Source organism: Lithobates pipiens, unplaced genomic scaffold, assembly GCF_037356315.1.
Source record: "Lithobates pipiens isolate NorthernLeopardFrog02 unplaced genomic scaffold, aLitPip1_a1.2 Scaffold_35, whole genome shotgun sequence".
NCBI classification, from domain to species: Eukaryota; Metazoa; Chordata; class Amphibia; order Anura; family Ranidae; genus Lithobates; species Lithobates pipiens.
This window is the reverse complement of record NW_027507811.1, coordinates 2,617,297-2,637,495: the sequence shown is the minus strand read 5'-3', so window position 1 is coordinate 2,637,495 and position 20,199 is coordinate 2,617,297. Positions and strand designations below refer to the sequence as shown.

The following is a 20,199-nucleotide window of genomic DNA, read 5'->3' as shown; positions in this document are numbered from 1 at the left end:
ATACGCTGCTCCTGTAGGTGCACACTATCTCCCAATATATCTACAGAACGCTCCACTTCTACAATTTTTTTCCCGGTTGCCTGTAGTTCTTTATTTACAGATTGAATCTCCTTATGAAAACCATGTTCTAAACGCTGAATAAACGCTTCCATCTCATGACGAGTGGGGAAGGCTCTTAAATAAGTTCGCACATCGCCCGCCTCCAGACCCACCTGCTAGAGGGATTCCTTTTAAGTGGTGGGGTAACGTGTTTCGTCCTGGAAGACGGCTTGCGAAAACAGACCTCTTGCAAGAGAATAATAGACCTCTAAGTCTCCATACCACAAAATGTACTCAGCCAAAGAGAGGTAATGACTCCATTTTTATTTTTCTCTGCTCATTATGAACTGTTTCTTCCATGATGAGGTTCAGCCATGGAGTATATCTGAGGTGTATATCAGGGGGTGCTTCTTCCCCACATAGCCAGCAACATTCATATACAAGACATTTCCCGCACTCACTAATACACCTCGAGGGTTGTGTGGGACCTCTGATGTACAGGAAAACAGGACTTCAGGGAGGAACATTTCCCTCACTCAGGACAGGAATACGGCTTCTCCCCCGTGTGAGATCTCTGATGAGAGCTAAGACTGGACTTCCTTGAAAAACATTTCTCGCACTCAGGACAGGAGTACGGCTTCTCCCCTGTGTGAGATTTTTGATGTTTGGAAAGATTGGACTTCCTTGAAAAACAATTCCCACACTCAGGACAGGAATACGGCTTTTCCTTTGTGTGAGACCTTTGATGTGTGACAAGATCAGATTTTTGTACAAAACATTTCCCGCACTCAGAACAGGAATACGGCTTCTCACCTGTGTGCCATCTCTGATGTGTGTAGAGATGGAACTTCCTAGAAAAACATTTCCCGCACTCAGGGCAGGAATATGGTTTCTCCCCCGTGTGCAATCTCTGATGGCTATTATAATGGCATTTCTGTGAAAAACTTTTCCCGCACTCAGGACAGAAATAGGGTTTCTCCCCCGTGTGCAGTCTCTGATGGGTGTTATAATGGGCTTTCTGTGAAAAACATTTTCCACACTCAGGACAGGAATATGGCTTTTTCCCCGTGTGAACCCTTTGATGTATGACCAGTTCTGATTTTTGTACAAAACATTTCCCGCACTCAGAACAGGAATAAGGCTTTTCCCCCGTGTGATACCTTAGATGTGTGACCAGCTCTGGTTTTTGTGCAAAACATTTCTCACACTCAGAACAGGAATAAGGCTTCTTACCTGTGTGCATTCTGTGATGCTTGCAAAGATTTGACTTACTTAAAAAACGTTTCCCACACTCAGGACAGGGAAACGGCTTCACACCTGTGTGAGTTCTTTTATGCACAGTAAGATCGTATTTAAAACGGAAACACTTCCCGCACTCAGTACAGGGAAACCTCTTATGCGTTGGAAGGACTGCACCATCCCTCACAGTCTGAGGTTCCTCGGGATAAGAGGAATACGATGGTCCGGCACCATCCCTCACAGTCTGAGGTTCCTCAGGATAAGAGGAATACGATGGTCCGGCACCGTCCCGCACAGTCTGAGGTTCCTCAGGATAAGAGGAATACGATGGTCCGGCACCGTCCCGCACAGTCTGAGGTTCCTCAGGATAAGAGGAATACGATGGTCCGGCACCGTCCCGCACAGTCTGAGGTTCCTCGGGATAAGAGGAATACGATGGTCCGGCACCGTCCCGCACAGTCTGAGGTTCCTCGGGATAAGAGGAATACGATGGTCCGGCACCGTCCCGCACAGTCTGAGGTTCCTCGGGATAAGAGGAATACGATGGTCCGGCACCGTCCCGCACAGTCTGAGGTTCCTCAGGATAAGAGGAATACGATGGTCCGGCACCGTCCCGCACAGTCTGAGGTTCCTCGGGATAAGAGGAATACGATGGTCCGGCACCGTCCCGCACAGTCTGAGGTTCCTCGGGATAAGAGGAATACGATGGTCCGGCACCGTCCCGCACAGTCTGAGGTTCCTCAGGATAAGAGGAATACGATGGTCCGGCACCGTCCCGCACAGTCTGAGGTTCCTCGGGATAAGAGGAATATGATGGTCCGGCACCGTCCCGCACAGTCTGAGGTTCCTCGGGATAAGAGGAATACGATGGTCCGGCACCGTCCCGCACAGTCTGAGGTTCCTCGGGATAAGAGGAATACGATGGTCCATCTACACTGTGTGGTGCCGGATGGACATTTGAGGTAGTCGGGTTTTCTCCTGGACTATACTGTGTGATGTCCTCATCTTCTACTTTACAGTCTGGAGACAAAGTGAGACAATCCTCTGAGGTTTTCCTCATCTCCCGTCCATCTACTAAAATAGAAATACAAAGATTATTACTAGACATGAGCTGATTGGTTCCCCTAAACCAGGACTCCGCCCACATCAGGCAGCTTTGTCTCTGAGGATCTTACAATTCCCCCCTCAAGGTAACTAGTAAATGGGTCCTCTGATCTCCTACCAGATCATTTCTTTATTCATGGACCTTAGTCAGAGAGTGAGGAAACAACGAGAACTGTCTTCTATAGGAGTGACAGTGATGAGGGGATTATAGGACGAGTGTCAGGAGTATGTAATGTACAACAGAGTATATAGTGCAGGGGTCAGGAGTATGTACCATGCAATACACCAAGTGGCCATGAAATCATAACCACCCACCTAATATTGAGTAGGTCCCCCTTTTGCCAAGATTTAAAACACATCCCCCAGGGGCCTATGCTGAGAAACGCCAACACCAAAAGTCAACATTTTCCTGCCAGCACAGAGAAGGAAGATTATCGGAGAGAAATCCAGGAATACAGGACGGGGAACACAGCTCAGGAAAGTGACCAGGGGATTACAGGCTGATATCACCCAGCCCCCGCCCTACTCTGGACCAATCAGTGAGCAGTATGGGTGGAGGAATGGATTTAGTGTTAATGACCCACCTGTGCTGATCTCTGTAGGAGTGTCCTCCTCTATAAATGTCCCCGTTATTCCATCCTCCTCCATAGACTGCTGATCATCCCTCACATACCTCTCTTCTTCTTCTGATTTCACCTCAAATTCTATATCCATTGGATCTCCACTCTAAACCAAGAAAATCAGAGAGAAAATATCATCTGTAAAATATAATCTTACATAGAAAATCAACACATCCTCTCCAGAAGTCCATGTTCTAGATTCTCCGTCCCACCAACCTTGTAACAGTGGGGGATGGTGTGACCTTCCTGTGTGGAATCCCGGGAATACAGAGGACGGGGACATCTCTCTGGTGGGTTCCTGTATCTGGATGACTCCTCCATGGTGTTCTGGTACAGATCTTTGTGTTCTTCCTCCATCACCCCATCCTCATCATCCTCCTCTTTTATCTCTTCTTTAACCTCAACTTTAGGATCTCTCAGGTTTCCACTCTGAATATATAATAAAAATGACATCAATGGTAACAATGCAGATAATGTACAGATCCTAATGATACTATCAGTGATTGTTCCTCATCTACCTGATGTTGGTGGGGGATGGTGTGACCTTCCTGTGTGGAATCCCGGGAATACAGAGGACGGGGACATCTCTCTGGTGGGTTCCCATTACTGGATCCATCTGTAGGAAACACACACACTGACTGAATACATTGTTTCTATGTGTTTATCAGATGATGGGGGATCTAGGTGGAGCCTCCGTACTGCTCTCTCCTTTACAATAAAGTCTCCTCTTACCCGGTGATGTGAGGGGCGGCTGATTGGCCATCATGACGTCCTTGTAGAGATCCTTGTGTCCTTCTAAATACTCCCACTCCTCCATGGAGAAATAGACAGTGACATCCTGACACCTTATAGGAACCTGACACACACAATGATACAGTCACCATCCAGACACATCCCTTGTCTGTTACTGGATAATGTCCCAGAATTCCCAGAATCCTCCTCACCTCTCCTGTCAGCAGCTCCATCATCTTCTTGGTGACTTCTAGAATCTTCTCCATGTTGTGTCTCTCAGGTTTTAGGGAGTCACATGGAGGCACTGTGATGGTCATATGATCACCGGACTTCACAAGAGGAAATCTCTGTATTGGAGAACCAATAGGAACATCATGTTAGAGTCCCAGAATCCTCCTCACCTCTCCGGTCAGGTCTGTGTTTTATTAATAGAGATAAGAGTGATGTCATGTGACCTCCCAGAATCCTCCTCACCTCTCCCGTCAGGTCTGTGTTTTATTAATAGAGATAAGAGTGATGTCATGTGACCTCCCAGAATCCTCCTCACCTCTCCGGTCAGCTCTGTGTTTTATTAATAGAGATGATAGTGATGTCATGTGACCTCCCAGAATCCTCCTCACCTCTCCGGTCAGGTCTGTGTTTTATTAATAGAGATAAGAGTGATGTCATGTGACCTCCCAGAATCCTCCTCACCTCTCCGGTCAGGTCTGTGTTTTATTAATAGAGATAAGAGTGATGTCATGTGACCTCCCAGAATCCTCCTCACCTCTCCGGTCAGGTCTGTGTTTTATTAATAGAGATAAGAGTGATGTCATGTGACCTCCTTCCAGAATCCTCCTCACCTCTCCGGTCAGCAGGTAGATGATCTCCAGGGTGAGGTTTAGTATCTTCTCAGTCATGTGACTCCGGTCCTCCTCCATCCTCATTGGTGCCGTCATTTGATCTGTGCGGGTTTCTCTGTAGATGGATATCAGAGAATTATCAGGACTGTATTGGTTGTACAATATTAGGAGGGGGATATAAGGGGTTTATAGGTGGGCTGCCCCCCAGTGGGGATTGGGACATGTAGATTGGGTTACTTTGTGTTTCCTACAAAGCTGTGCTTGGCCTGTTTTGACTAACAAAGTACTGTAGTATTACAAAAAAGGGCGTGTCTTAGCAGTCTGGACCACACCTCCCTCATTACTACACCACTATCTACTTCCTCCCTTAAGGTGATCATACACATTTCAATCTGATTGTATAATCTTCTTTAGATCTCCCATCATGTAGTGCATGGGCCTGCCTAATTTGATACAGATGGATAGATTCTTCAGGTGTGAAGGTCCTATTCCAAACTTCTGGTCAATGTAAAGGAGATCCTACAGATTGCATAGTGTGTGGCCGTTTTTTTATACAAGTACAAAGGAGGTAGTGGGTGGAGCCACTTCGCTGTCAGGCCCCGTTCACATCTTCACATAGCGGGAACTCCCTCACACACAGTTTGTTTGTTTTTTTCCCTCAAACTGTTCCTACAAAGTTGGGGGCATGAAATTGTCCAAAGTGTCTTGGTATGCTGACACCTTAAGAGTTCCCTTCACTGGAACTAAAGAGCCAAGCCCAACCCCTGAAAAACAACTCCCCCACCATAACCCCTCCTCCACCAAATGATTTGGACCAGTGCACAAAGCAAGGCCCATAAAGACATGGATGAGCGAGTTCGGGGTGGAGGAACTTGAGTCCTGACCTCAACCTGATAGAACACTTTTGGGATGAATTAGAGCAGAGACTTGCGAGCCAGGCCTTATCGTCCAACATCAGCGCCTGACCTTACAAATGCCCTTCTGGAAGAATAGTCAAACATTCCCATAGACACCCTCCTAAACCTTGTGGACGGCCTTCCCAGAAGAGTTGCAGATGTTACAGCTGCAAAGGGAGGGCCAACTCAATATTGAACCCTATGGACTAAGACTGGGATGAATGAATGAATGAAATACTTGTATAGCGCACAATGTGAACTGAATCTCCTCTAGGCCATTAAAGTTCATGTGCGTGTGACGGCAGGCGTCCCAATGACAACATAGTGTAGTTGATGGGCGAAGGATGTGTGTGCTAATGAAGTCATCTGGTAAACTCCTTCCTGTGTTTTACTGGTTTCTCCGTCCCAAATCGACACACCTGGAAGTCTCTGAAGCTTTCTAAGAAATACAGCAAGGGCCGTGGTAAGGCTTTGTTCTAAAAATCAAAGAAAGCTTTTATTTTACTGCAACAGAGATACATTGGTACATAAGGGAGGTGGAATATAGAAAAAAATAAGTGAACTTATCCTGTAATAGGGGACTCTGACCCAAAATTGTATGGGGTTTCCCCTAAAAGATACACACCGGACCCTCATCTTTGATGAGGATCTGATATGGGTGGTGAAGGGGGGGAATCCATAACAAAAATGGCCTGGGGCCCTCCCCAAATGCCATACTAGACTCTTATCTAAGCATGCTAGCTGGCCGACCAGGAATATGGGGGAGTGACGGGGGGGGGGGGGGGTTACTGGGTGTAAATATAAAATAAGATCTTATTACCTCCTCTTCTACCACTTCCAACAATGTCTCCTCTCTACTTCCTCCCGACTCACCTCTCACCCGAAACTTCCTGTCTGTACCTGACATCACTTCCTGTCTTCCATAGAGACTTCCTGTCTCTATGGTATAAGTGAGACCACCATCGTCTCGTAGTGTGAACATGGCCTTGTGCTTATTCATTTAGCATCTTTAATGTTTTCTTGTCACATATGTCCTTAACCACTTCAATTCCCGGACACTTTCACCCCCTTTCCTACCCAGGCTAATTTTCAGCGCTCTATCGCGCTTTAAATGAGAATTGGGCGGTCATGCAACACTGCGCCCGTATGATTTTTTTTTTTATCATTTTGTTCACGCAAATAGAGCTTTATTTTGGTGGTATTTATTCACTACTTTCGTTTTTTTTTTTTTTTTTGCGATATAAAGCGGTTTTGTACAGAAAATTTCAAGTTCATCTTATCCAAATCGCTTTGGAACATAGATGCAGTTATGAGCATTGAAATAAAATAATATGCAGTATATACCTTGTATTTGTAATGTTTATGCCGACTTCCAGGCTCTCCTCCCGTGGGAGTAGGTGTGTTTATCGGCTTCGCAATGGTCCCTGGGAACTTTTTTAGCTATTTCCCAAGAATCCATGGGGGACACAGTCTTGCCGAAATCTCGTGAGATTTCGGAAGGAGGACGCCGGTCACGTGACGTGACGTCATCTGTTACTTTCGTTGCCATCACAACAGGAGCGGGAACTTCCGAGGACGCCGCCCGTTGCGATGGCAACCAGAATCTTTTACAGCGCTGCTCACTGCTACCAATGAGCATGCGCGGGATGGAGCGGTGGATGCTGGGAGCACAGCGTCATCGCATCCAGGAAGTAAATGCTTGTGGGCTTCAAACGCCCACAGTGAAAATGGAAACCGCCGGACTGCATTTTTAAAAGTTATCCTTAGAAATTAAATCGTCACGCTGGGGGTTAAAAAGACGCCGATCGTGACTACAAAGACACCTTAGGAATCGCCCACCAGTGACACCGGTAAAAAAAAAAAAAAAAAACGGCAGCGGAATCCCGCTATAAGCAAAAAAAGAGCGTAAATTTTGAAAAAAAACAACAACATTTTCTACTTTCTATTTTAAAAGAAATCCAATAAAATCTAATTTTGTCATAAGAGATATATATAAAAATGGGAGCTTGGTCCCCAACCAAGCTACCTTAGAAGACAGAGACAATTGGACTATTGCGGTACAGGTGAAGCCAGTGTAAATATAAACAATTGTATAGAAAAATATATAAAAGTTTATTATATATAATAAACCATGTAATATAATAATAATACACGTCAAATAACCAAAAACAGATTAAAAAAACATGGTAACAATCCATGAGTATCAACAAAATAATGGTCCCCAAACGGGGGGAAAATCGCAGTGCGATAGTAGTTGATCACGGATAGCCTAGTGGGTAAAAGAGAAAATATCCAGTGAGCGGGAATTGTGTGGAGGAAAATGCGTTTTTGAGATCAGAGGAGAATGGGCAGACTGGTTCCAGGTGATAGAAAGACAACAGTAACTCCACCACTCGTTACACCCAAGGTATGCAGAATACCATCTCTGAACGCACAACACATCCAACCTTGAAGCAGATGTGCTACAGCAGCAGAAGACCACCCCGGGTGCCACTCCTGTCAGCTAAGAATAGGAAACTGAGGCTACAATTGGCACAGAATCACCACAATTGGACCACAGAAGACTGGAAAAACGTTGCCTGGTCTGCTGAATCTGGATTTCAGCTGCGAAATTCAGATGGTGGGGTCAGAATTTGGCACATGATTCCATCCTGCCTTGTATCACCGGTTCAGGCTGGTGGTGGTGGTGTAATAGTGTCAGGGATGGGCACACTTTGGGCTCCTTAGTACCAGTTGATCATGGTTTAAATACCACGGCCTACCTGAGTGTTGTTGCTGACCATGTCCATCCCTTTATGACTACAGTGTCCCAATCTTCCGATGGCTCCTTCCAGCAGGATAATGCACTGTGTTACAAAGCTCCAATCATCTCACCACTGGACAACGAGGTCCCTGTCCTCCAATCATCTCACCACTGGACAATGAGGTCCCTGTCCTCCAATCATCTCACCACTGGACAACGAGGTCCCTGTCCTCCAATCATCTCACCACTGGACAAAGAGGTCCCTGTCCTCCAATCATCTCACCACTGGACAAAGAGGTCCCTGTCCTCCAATCATCTCACCACTGGACAACGAGGTCCCTGTCCTCCAATCATCTCACCACTGGACAATGAGGTCCCTGTCCTCCAATCATCTCACCACTGGACAACGAGGTCCCTGTCCTCCAATCATCTCACCACTGGACAACGAGGTCCCTGTCCTCCAATCATCTCACCACTGGACAAAGAGGTCACTGTCCTCCAATCATCTCACCACTGGACAAAGAGGTCCCTGTCCTCCAATCATCTCACCACTGGACAAAGAGGTCCCTGTCCTCCAATCATCTCACCACTGGACAAAGTGGTCCCTGTCCTCCAATCATCTCACCACTGGACAATGAGGTCCCTGTCCTCCAATCATCTCACCACTGGACAATGAGGTCCCTGTCCTCCAATCATCTCACCACTGGACAACGAGGTCCCTGTCCTCCAATCATCTCACCACTGGACAACGAGGTCCCTGTCCTCCAATCATCTCACCACTGGACAACGAGGTCCCTGTCCTCCAATCATCTCACCACTGGACAACGAGGTCCCCGTCCTCCAATCATCTCACCACTGGACAAAGAGGTCACTGTCCTCCAATCATCTCACCACTGGACAATGAGGTCCCTGTCCTCCAATCATCTCACCACTGGACAAAGAGGTCCCTGTCCTCCAATCATCTCACCACTGGACAAAGAGGTCCCTGTCCTCCAATCATCTCACCACTGGACAAAGAGGTCCCTGTCCTCCAATCATCTCACCACTGGACAATGAGGTCCCTGTCCTCCAATCATCTCACCACTGGACAATGAGGTCCCTGTCCTCCAATCATCTCACCACTGGACAAAGAGGTCCCTGTCCTCCAATGGCCTCCACACTCACCACATCTCATCCAATAGCGGAGCACCTTCCAGAGATTGGCATCATTGGATGTGCAGCCAACAGATCTGCAGCAACTGCATGATGCTATCATGGGCCAAAATCTCTGAGGAATGTTTCCAACACCTTGTTGTATCTACGCCACCAAGAATGAAGGCAAAAGGGGGTCCAACCCGGGACTAGCAAGGTGGACCTAATAAAAGGGGTCCAACCTGCTACTAGCAAGGGGGACCTAATAAAGGGGGTCCAACCTGCTACTAGTAAGGGGGACCTAATAAAGGGGGTCCAACCCACTACTAGTAAGGGGGACCTAATAAAGGGGATCCAACCCGCTACTAGCAAGGGGGACCTAATAAAGGGGGTCCAACCTGCTACTAGCAAGGGGGACCTAATAAAGGGGGTCCAACCCGCTACTATCAAGGTGGACCTAATAAAGGGGGTTCAACCCGCTACTAGCAAGAGGGACCTAATAAAGGCCGTTGAGTGTATTTATCAATTATCAAGATGAGGATAGCTTGAAGAAGAGGGATTTTTTGTGAGATGTATAAATACTCAATTTTTAGATTTCAAAGTTTCCATCTGGAGACTTTGGATGATTTTCAAGATCACAGAGGATGAGATGTAGACCATATGGTAAGAACATATCCAAATCCATGGCACCTCTTCCAACCCTACACCTCTCAATGGACCATCTGGGTGGCTCCTGTCTCTAATTCAACATGAAAATATAAAAAGATAAAGAGTCGCACTCTGTAATTAGCTCACTTATGATATTGTATTCTGTTGATGACGGAGTAACTCCATACATGTAGACTCCTCCCACAAAAAAAAACACTCTCTAAACGCGTTTCACCTCCATGGGCTTGCTCACTTAGATAAGGTAGTGTTTGGGGTTACTCTAACTTTCTGAGCAAACCCATTGGGGTGAAACGCAAACTAAAATATCAGGAATGGGCTAGTTATGGAGAGTGACTCTTCATCATCTTGTAGATCGTATATGTCACAGATTACATGAGGAAACGGGAAGTGATGAAGGAAACCTTCCAATGGAGAGGATTTCCATCCCAATTATTGAACCTCATTCTATAAGATACAGTGGTGTGAAAAAGTGTTTGCCCCCTTCCTCATTTCCTGTTCCTTTGCATGTTTGTCACACTCACGTGTTTCGGAACATCAAACCAATTTAAACAATAGTCAAGGACAACACAAGTAAACACAAAATGCAATTTGTAAATGAAGGTGTTTATTATTAAAGGTGAAAAAAAATCCAAACCATCATGGCCCTGTGTGAAAAAGTGATTGCCCCCCTTGTTAAAACATACTATAACTGTGGTTGTCCACACCTGAGTTCAATTTCTCTAGCCACACCCAGGCCTGATTATTGCCACACCTGTTCACAATCAAGGCATCACTTAAATAGGAGCTGCTTGACACAGTAAGGTCCACCAGAAGATCCTTAAAAGCTACACATCATGCCGAGACCCAAAGAAATTCAGGAACAATTGAGAAAGAAAGTAATTGAGATCTATCAGTCTGGAAAGGGTTATAAAGCCATTTCCAAAGCTTTGGGAATCCAGCGAACCACAGTGAGAGCCATTATCCACAAATGGCGAAGACATGGAACAGTGGTGAACCTTCCCAGGAGTGGCCGGCCGCCCAAAATTACCCCAAGAGCGCAGCGACGACTCATCCAAGAGGTCACAAAAGACCCCACAACAACGTCCAAGGAACTGCAGGCCTCACTTGCCTCAGTTAAGGTCAGCGTTCATGCCTCCACCATCAGGAAAAGACTGGGCAAAAATGGCCTGCATGGCAGAGTTCCAAGGAGAAAACCACTGCTGAGCAAAAAGAACATCAAAGCTCGTCTCAATTTCTCCACAACACATCTTGATGATCCCCAAGACTTTTGGGACAACATTCTGTGGAGCGATGAGACAAAAGTGGAACTCTTTGGAAGGTGTGTGTCCAAGTATATCTGGCGTAGAAGGAACACTGCATTTCATAAAAAGAACATTATACCAACAGTAAAATATGGTGGTGGTAGTGTGATGGTCTGGGGCTGTTTTGCTGCTTCAGGACCTGGAAGACTTGCCGTGATAAAAGGAACTATGAATTCTGCTGTCTACCAAGAGATCCTGAAGGAGAATGTCCGACCATCTGTTCGTGTACTCAAGCTGAAACGAACTTGGGTTCTGCAGCAGGACAATGATCCTAAACACACCAGCAAGTCCACCACCGAATGGCTGAAGAAAAACAAAATGAAGACTTTGGAGTGGTCTAGCCAAAGTCCTGACCTGAATCCTATTGAGATGTTGTGGTATGACCTTAAAAAGGCCGTTCATGCTCGAAAACCCTCTAATGTAACTGAATTAGGACAATTCTGCAAAGATGAGTGGGCCAAAATTCCTCCAGGACGCTGTAAAAGCCTCATTGCACGTTATCGCAAACGCTTGGTTGCAGTTGTTGCTGCTAAGGGTGGCCCAACCAGTTATTAGGTTTAGGGGGCAATCACTTTTTCACACAGGGCCATGATGGTTTGGATTTTTTTTCACCTTTAATAATAAACACCTTCATTTACAAATTGCATTTTGTGTTTACTTGTGTTGTCCTTGACTATTGTTTAAATTGGTTTGATGTTCCGAAACACTTAAGTGTGACAAACATGCAAAGGAACAGGAAATGAGGAAGGGGGCAAACACTTTTTCACACCACTGTATATAGAAAAAAAAAATGAAATAAAGGACAGAGTGTTATAAGGAAGGTAGGGATTCCCTTTGGGACATGGTAAAATTCCCTGAGATGTGGTAAGATTATTCATTGCTGTCCACACGCTGGTTGATTTCCGCGAGAATCCCATGTTTCCCAGTCCAGACACAGGTAACATCAGTACAACAGCATTCACACGCTAAAATCCCATGCCTACCACCAGATGTTAAGGACACAAACCCATAGCAACTAGACAACCATGGCAAGGACCTTGTTTGGTGTAGGAGGATATGAGGGCAGAACTTGATTTTGGTAGGGAAAGCCAGCTGTGATACAGTTCTCACAGCCTGCAGTACCCCTGGCCACCACTAAAGGGAGACTTCACCCAGATCAAGCTAGTTGGCCACAGACAGGCAGATACAAACCTTACATGCAAGCTGGTGCACTCTAAGCCCCTTGTACACACGGTCGAACATTCTGACGGAAAATGTCCGATCGGACCGTGTTGTCGGATAATCCGACCATGTGTGTGGGCTGCATCGGACTGTTTCCGTCGGAATATCCGACCGACAAAGTTTTAGAGCTGGGCTATAAAAAATTTCCGACAACATGATCCGATCGGACTTTGTCCGATCGTTTGTAGAGAATTCCGATCGGACAAAGTGCCACGCATGCTCAGATCAAATTCCTAGACCAAAGCTATTGGCTACTAGCCTTAACGTAGTCCCGTCGTAACGAAATAACGCCATCACGTTACGAACGATCGGATTTTCCGACAACTTTGTCCGACCGCGTGTATGCAACACCAGTTTCAGACAAAATCCGACGGATTTTGTTGTCGGAATGTCCGACCGCGTGTACAAGGGCTAAGGGTTGGAGAGAAGGCTTCCCGCTGCCAATGCACACCCACATATACCAGACACACGACTTACCATAGCTTGCCACCACCTAGCAGTTTGTTTGCTGACTGGTCTACTAGGCAACCATACATACACTCAGATCTCTGTCTGACAGATTTGCTACTTTACACTCTGACACCACCTGACACATACCATTTTATTTAAGAAGGACAAATCCTTTTCAGCCCATTGGGAGTCCGTTGTGCACAAAAAAATAATATACAGTATATTTCATTTGGGTACAGTGTTGCATGACTGCGCAATTACCAGTTGAAGTAGCACAGTGCTGAATAGCAAACAGTGGTGGTCATGAAGGGGGTACAACCTTCTGGAGCTCAAATGGTTAAGAAAGGGATATGGGAAATGAGGGGGTCCAAAAAAAAAAAAAAAAGATAAGGCAGAGGATTAAAGAGAGAGGATAAGGCCGGGGACTAAAGAGAGAAAGGGAGAAGGTAAGGCCAAGGACTGAAGAGAGAAAGGAAGAAGGTAGGGTTGAGGACAAAAGAGAGAGAGGAAGAAGGTAGGGCTGAGGACTAAAGAAAGAGGATAAGGCCGGGGACTAAAGAGAGAAAAGGAGAAGGTAAGACCAAGGACTAAAGAGAGAAAAGGAGAAGATGAAGCAGAGGACTAAAGAGAGAAAAGGAGAAGGTAAGGCGAGGACTAGAGAGGGAAAGGGAGAAGGTAAGGCCTGGGCTAAAAGAGAAAAGGGAGAAGGTAAGGTAAGGAATAAAGAGATAAAGGGAGAAGGTAAGGAAGAGGACTAAAGAGCGAAAGTGAGAAGATAAAGGCCAAGGACTAGAGAGAGAAAGGGAGAAGATAAGGCCGGGGACCAAAGAGAGAAGATAAGGTCTGAGAACTAAAGAGAGAAAGGGAGAAGGTAAGGCGAGGACTAGAGAGAGAAAGGGAGAAGGTAAGGCGAGGACTAGAGAGAGAAAGGGAGAAGGTAAGGCGAGGACTAGAGTGAGAAAGGGAAAAGGTAAGGCTGGGGACTAAAAGAGAGAAAGTGAGAAGGTAAGGCCGGGGACTAAAGGGAGAAAGGGAGACGATAAGGCCGGGGACTAAAAGAGAGGGAGAAGGTAAGGCCGAGAACTAAAGAGAGAAAGGGAGAAGGTAGAGCAAAGACTAGAGAGAGAGAAAGGGAGAAGGTAAGGCAAAGACTAGAGAGAGAAAGGGAGAAGGTAGGGCCGAGGACTAAAGGGAAAAGATAAGGCCGGGGACCAAAGAGAGAAGATAAGGTCTGAGAACTAAAGAGAGAAAGGGAGAAGATAAGGCCGGGTACTAAAAAGACAAATGGAGAAGGTAAGGCCAATGACTAAAGAGACAAATGGAGAAGGTAAGGTCAAGGACTAAAGAGACAAAGGGAGAAGATCAGGCCGAGGGTGGACAAATATGTCAGATGTAGAAAGATAGGAAAGGAGGGGAGAGGAAGAGGGGAAAAAAGGGGGGGCTGCAGGGAATGAGGGAAGGGGTTGGAGAGCTGGAAGCCACTCTAGATGTCTGTAGTCGAAAGCATACCTTTGTGAAACCCTACAAAGGATCATAGGGTAGAAGGGTAGCATACTCCTGGAGATTGTGCCAACAATACCACATTTTATTAAATTGCTCCTCTTATCAAGAGGTGGGATTTCATCTCAGGTCATCAGTTTAGAGTTAACCATGAATAATGGTCCAGAGTGCAGTGCTAAGGAGTATAACATGTACAGACTTTGGGATGTTGCATCCAACGAGTTTCTCCAACAAATTATTTTGTAAAAATTCCCCCCTCTGGGGCCTGTCCATTGCCAAAAAATGCATCATTGTTAAATCAAAATTGTGGCTTAGACCTACATGTCCACCAATCGGGGAGACGATCGTTCCAATTCCAGTATAATATACGTGGTCGTGAATTCTTTTGTGGAATGGCCTCTTTTTTCTTCCAGTGTAGAAAGTGCCACAGTCACAAATCATTAAACAACCCCCCCCCCCACCCCCGCGAGGTGTTTAGGAATGAACCATTCACCATTTGGAAGTGACCATTTAGTACTTTCTTTGATGAATGGGCAACTGCCACAACTGAAAGTTCCATTGGGCCTTTTTCTCTGTGTAGTTCCTGGGGCAACATTTTTTTTTACCAACCTATCTCTGAAGGATGTACATCGTCTATAAACCAACCCGGGGTGAGACTTTACATATTTACCAATTAATTCATCTGGGCTTAACAAGGACCAATATTTCTCCAATGCTTTAGATCAGTGGTCTCCAAACTGCCCAGTGGCCAGATGCGGCCCTCTGCTTGCTTTTATTTGGCCTTAGGGGCACGATTTCATTCACTGACACCAATAATGAGGCACAATTCCCACCCAATGACACCAACGATGGGGCACAGTTTCTCAAAATTACATCCAACAATGACGTCAGTGATGGGTCACAATCCCTCTCAATGAAATCAGTGATGGGGCACAATTCCTCCCAAAGAAACCAATGATGGGGCACAATTCCTCTCAATGACACCAACGATGGGCCACAATTCCTCCCAAAGAAACCAGTGATGGGGCACAATTCCTCTCAATGACACCAACGATGGGCCACAATTCCTCCCAAAGAAACCAATGATGGGGCACAATTCCTTTTAATGACATCAACGATGGGCCACAGTTCCTCCCAATGACTCCAGTGATGGGGCACAATTCCTCCCAATGACTCCAGTGATGGGACACAATTCCTCCCAGTGACTGGTATCTTTAGTTATAATAAATGTAACGATCTCTGGATCTTTTCTTTTAATTGGGCCAAGGAGGTGTTCTCAAAGCAACCTCCCTGTAGCCTGCATTTTTAAGGGATTTCTTGCTATACCCACATAATAGCAGGCGGTCCCTCAACGCTGCTGCCTATCTTTGGAAATCAACATCTTCTGAGCAGTTCCTCTTTAGTCTTAAAATACTGCCCATATGGAATTCTCCTAATTAATGCTCTAGATTGGGCACTGGTTGCCCTTAGATTAGTAGTGACCCTTGTCTCCTTTCTATAAAACGAGGTAGCTTGCCTCCCGTCCTCTTGAGTTCGAATTTTAATATCCAGAAATGAAATCCTTGTATCAAATGTTTGTGTGAACCTTAAATTAAAATCATGTACCTCCCCTCAATTTCTGTTTTGAAACCATCCATACTATGAGGATATCATCTATGTATCTGTACCATAGGATAAATGGAGTCCTCCCTGGTAAATAATTGAAGCTCTCGCCGACCCCAGTACAAATTGGCATATGATGGAAGAAATCATCTATGTATCTGTGCCATAGGATAAGTGGAGTCCTCCCTGGTAAATAATTGGCGCTCTTGCTCTCCCAATACAAATTGGCATATGATGGAAGAAATCATCTATGTATCTGTGCCATAGGATAAGTGGAGTCCTCCCTGGTAAATAATTGGCGCTCTCGCCCCCCCGGTACAAATTGTCATATGATGGAAGAAATCATCTATGTATCTGTGCCATAGGATAATGGGGCACAGGTACATAGACACGTCCTCCCTGGCACATAATTGGCGCTCCCTCTCCCCAGGTATAGATTGGCAAATGATGGAGGATATCATCTATGTATCTGTGCCATAGGATAATGTGGCCCAGGTACATAGATAAGTCCTCCCTGGTAAATAAATGGTGCTCTCACCCCCCCAGATACAAATTGGCATATGATGGAAGAAATCATCTATGTATCTGTGCCATAGGATAATATGGAACAGGTACATAGACGTGTCCTCCCTGGCACATAATTGGCGCTCTCTCTCCCCAGGTATAGATTGGCAAATGATGGAGGATATCATCTATGTATCTCTGCCATAGGATAATGTGGCCCAGGTACATACATAAGTCCTCCCTGGTAAATAATTGGCGCTCTCGCACCCCCAGGTACAAATTGTCATATGATGGAAGAAATCATCTATGTATCTGTGCCATAGGATAATGTGGCACAGGTACATAGACGTGTCCTTCCTGGAACGATTGGTGCTGCGAATTGATCTATGGGCTGGTCAGGGCAAAACTTCAGTCCCAAGCCTAAGACCCGCATCTCTAAATCCGTAAATCGTTTTAATGGAAGATATATTATATCTAATCGTGGGCCTCTAAAATTAATATTGAGCAGAATTAAGGTCGGCCCTCTGCAACAGTCCCAGATTCTCATGTGGCCTCCAGAGAAAATGATTTGCCAAACCTTGCTCTACACCACAAAATGTACTCAGCCAATGAGAGGTAATGACTCCATTTTTATTTTTCTCCTGCTATCAATGGCCGACACGGTACAACACTTCATCCATGTCTTTGGTGATCTCTGATCTCCTTATCAACTGTTTCTTCCATGATGAAGATCAGCCATGGAGTATATCTGAGGTGTATATCAGGGTGTGCTTCTTCCCCACATGTCCAGCAACATTCATATACAAGACATTTCCCGCATTCACTAATACACCTCGAGGGTTGTGTGGGACCCCCTGATGTACAGGAAGACAGGACTTCAGTGAGGAACAATTCCCTTACTCAGGACAGTGCCTTCTTCCGTATGTGTAATCTTTGATGTGTATAAAGATTGGACTTATGAGAAAAACATTTCCCGCAGTCAGGACAGGAATACGGTTTCTCCCCCGTGTGCAATCTCTGATGTGTGTGAAGATTGGACTTATCTGAAAAACATTTCCCACACTCACTACAGGAATACGGCTTCTCCCCCGTGTGAGATCTCTGATGTTTGACAAGATCTGATTTTTGTACAAAACATTTCCCGCACTCAGAACAAGAATATGGCTTCTCACCTGAGTGAAGTCTTTGATGTATGTAAAGATGAGATTTATGAGAAAAACACTTCTCACAATCAGGACAGGAATACGGCTTCTCCCCTGTGTGAGTTCTTTTATGAACCTTAAGACTGAACTTAGAATAGAAACTCTTTCCGCACTCAGTACAAGGAAACCTGTTATCTGTTGGCAGGACTACAACGTCCTTCACAGTCTGAGGTTCCTCAGGATAAGAGGAATACGATGGTCCGGCACCGTCCCGCACAGTCGGAGGTTCCTCAGGATAAGAGGAATACGATGGTCCGGCACCGTCCCGCACAGTCGGAGGTTCCTCAGGATAAGAGGAATACGATGGTCCATCTACACTGTGTGGTGCCGGATGGACATTTGAGGGAGTCGGGTTTTCTCCTGGACTATACTGTGTGATGTCCTCATCTTCTACTTTACAGTCTGGAGACAAAGTGAGACAATCCTCTGAGGTTTTCCTCATCTCCCGTCCATCTACTAAAATAGAAATACAAAGATTATTACTAGACATGAGCTGATTGGTTCCCCTAAACCAGGACTCCGCCCACATCAGGCAGCTTTGTCTCTGAGGATCTTACAATTCCCCCCTCAAGGTAACTAGTAAATGGGTCCTCTGATCTCCTACCAGATCATTTCTTTATTCATGGACCTTAGTCAGAGAGTGAGGAAACAACGAGAACTGTCTTCTATAGGAGTGACAGTGATGAGGGGATTATAGGACGAGTGTCCCCTCCCCCTCTATCACTCATTGCCATCTTCCCAACACAAGAAGTCCTGCACTTCCTTATTTAGTCCATGATTTAGTCATGAATAACAGCGGGGCTGAGCCCCACCAGAGGTCAGAGAGTGAGGATGGGGGGAGAACAACCAAGATGAAGACTGGACTGATCCTGAAGACCCCCATCATTGGGTTATTGACTCCTCCCTCATTATCACTTTCTGTTTAAGGTTTCAAAGTCTGAGGATGTTATCACATTATTATCACCATGTAAAAGTCTGTCCTCCAATCACATCATCCGATATAAAATGTCCAGCTGGTAGGAAATGGGTGTAACAAAAGAGAATACATATTATGTGGGTGGAGGGGAGAGAGCAGAAGTCAGGAGTATGTAATATACAACATAGAGAATATAGTGCAGGGGTCAGGACTTATAATATTGGCATTAAGTAATCAATGGAAGATGAAATGTTTACTGGAGACAAGTTGCAGAGGTCCCACACCGCTGCCTCCCATCTCCTGAGACTGCACTCAGTGACTTGGGTCTGAGACTATACAGACATATCCCTCCACCCGGCACAGCCAGCAAATAACAGAGCAAGTAACCCCGGGAGAATTGTTCTGTCAGAGGTCTTGGTAGACCCGGAAAGATACATACCCCAGGTGCCTAGGTCAAGCAACACCCATGATGTAAAACAACATTTTGCTGCCAGCTGATCCCCAGAATCTCCATAAATCCAGTCTAGATACATAAATTGTGTCAGCAGCACAGAGAAGGAAGATTATCGGAGAGAAATCCAGGAATACAGGACGGGGAACACAGCTCAGGAAAGTGACCAGGGGATTACAGGCTGAGATCACCCAGTCCCCGTCCTACTCTGGACCAATCAGTGAGCAGTATGGGTGGAGGAATGGATTTAGTGTTAATGACCCACCTGTGCTGATCTCTGTAGGAGTGTCCTCCTCTATAAATGTCCCCGTTATTCCATCCTCCTCCATAGACTGCTGATCATCCCTCACATACCTCTCTTCTTCTTCTGCTTTAATCTCAACTTGTATATCTATCAGATCTTCACCCTAAACCAAGAGAATGATCAACAATAACATCTGTAAAATATAACTTCTAATAACATGAGACCAAATAGAAAATAAAAATCATCTTGTAGGCTTCACACATTGTCTACATGAGTAACGTTTGTGTTCTAGACGCTCCTTCCCACCAACCTGATGATGGTGTCCATAGCTGTGACCTTCCTGTGTGGAATACAGAGGACGGGGACATCTCCCTGGTGGGTTTCTGTAACTGGATGACTCCACCATGGTGTCCTGGTACAGATCTTTGTGTTCTTTTGATTTCTCCATCACCCCATCCTCATCATCCTCCTCTTTTATCTCAACTTTAACAACAACTTTAGAGTGTCTCAGGTTTCCACTCTGAATATATAATAAAAATGACATCAATGGTAACAATGCAGATAATGTACAGATCCTAATGATACTATCAGTGATTGTTCCTCATCTACCTGATGATGGTGGGGGATGGTGTGACCTTCCTGTGTGGAATCCCGGGAATACAGAGGACGGGGACATCTCTCTGGTGGGTTCCCATTACTGGATCCATCTGTAGGAAACACACACACTGACTGAATACATTGTTTCTATGTGTTTATCAGATGATGGGGGATCTAGGTGGAGCCTCCATACTGC

At 45.6% G+C, this 20,199-nt stretch overlaps 5 protein-coding genes across 5 annotated transcripts in view; 2 read left to right on the top strand and 3 right to left on the bottom strand.

The window, feature by feature from the left end:
• Nucleotides 1-20,199, top strand: part of LOC143956045 (uncharacterized) — a 296,417-nt gene that overhangs the window by 126,380 nt on the left and 149,838 nt on the right. The window lies entirely within an intron of this gene.
• The window catches only part of LOC143955742 (uncharacterized), a 273,000-nt gene that overhangs the window by 125,556 nt on the left and 127,245 nt on the right, over nt 1-20,199 (top strand). The gene's annotated exons all lie outside the window — the stretch shown is intronic.
• Nucleotides 557-20,199, bottom strand: part of LOC143955332 (uncharacterized) — a 58,153-nt gene continuing 38,510 nt past the window's right edge. Inside the window, 5 exon segments of the mRNA XM_077465402.1 lie at nt 557-2,440; nt 17,497-18,251; nt 19,428-19,569; nt 19,717-19,926; nt 20,016-20,141. Coding sequence (XP_077321528.1) covers nt 572-2,440; nt 17,497-18,251; nt 19,428-19,569; nt 19,717-19,926; nt 20,016-20,141 — 3,102 coding nt within the window. The 3' untranslated portion in view covers nt 557-571.
• On the bottom strand, nt 2,440-3,470 carry LOC143956004 (uncharacterized). Its single transcript, XM_077466133.1, has 2 exons — nt 3,219-3,470; nt 2,440-3,108 (listed from the first exon to the last, which is right to left on the bottom strand). Exons 1-2 carry the CDS (start codon nt 3,453-3,455, stop codon nt 2,905-2,907), a joined length of 441 nt encoding a protein of 146 aa, XP_077322259.1. The 5' UTR covers nt 3,456-3,470; the 3' UTR covers nt 2,440-2,904.
• LOC143955976 (uncharacterized) lies at nt 3,591-4,691 on the bottom strand. Its single transcript, XM_077466101.1, has 3 exons — nt 4,577-4,691; nt 3,735-4,081; nt 3,591-3,618 (listed from the first exon to the last, which is right to left on the bottom strand). Exons 1-3 carry the CDS (start codon nt 4,670-4,672, stop codon nt 3,606-3,608), a joined length of 456 nt encoding a protein of 151 aa, XP_077322227.1. The 5' UTR covers nt 4,673-4,691; the 3' UTR covers nt 3,591-3,605.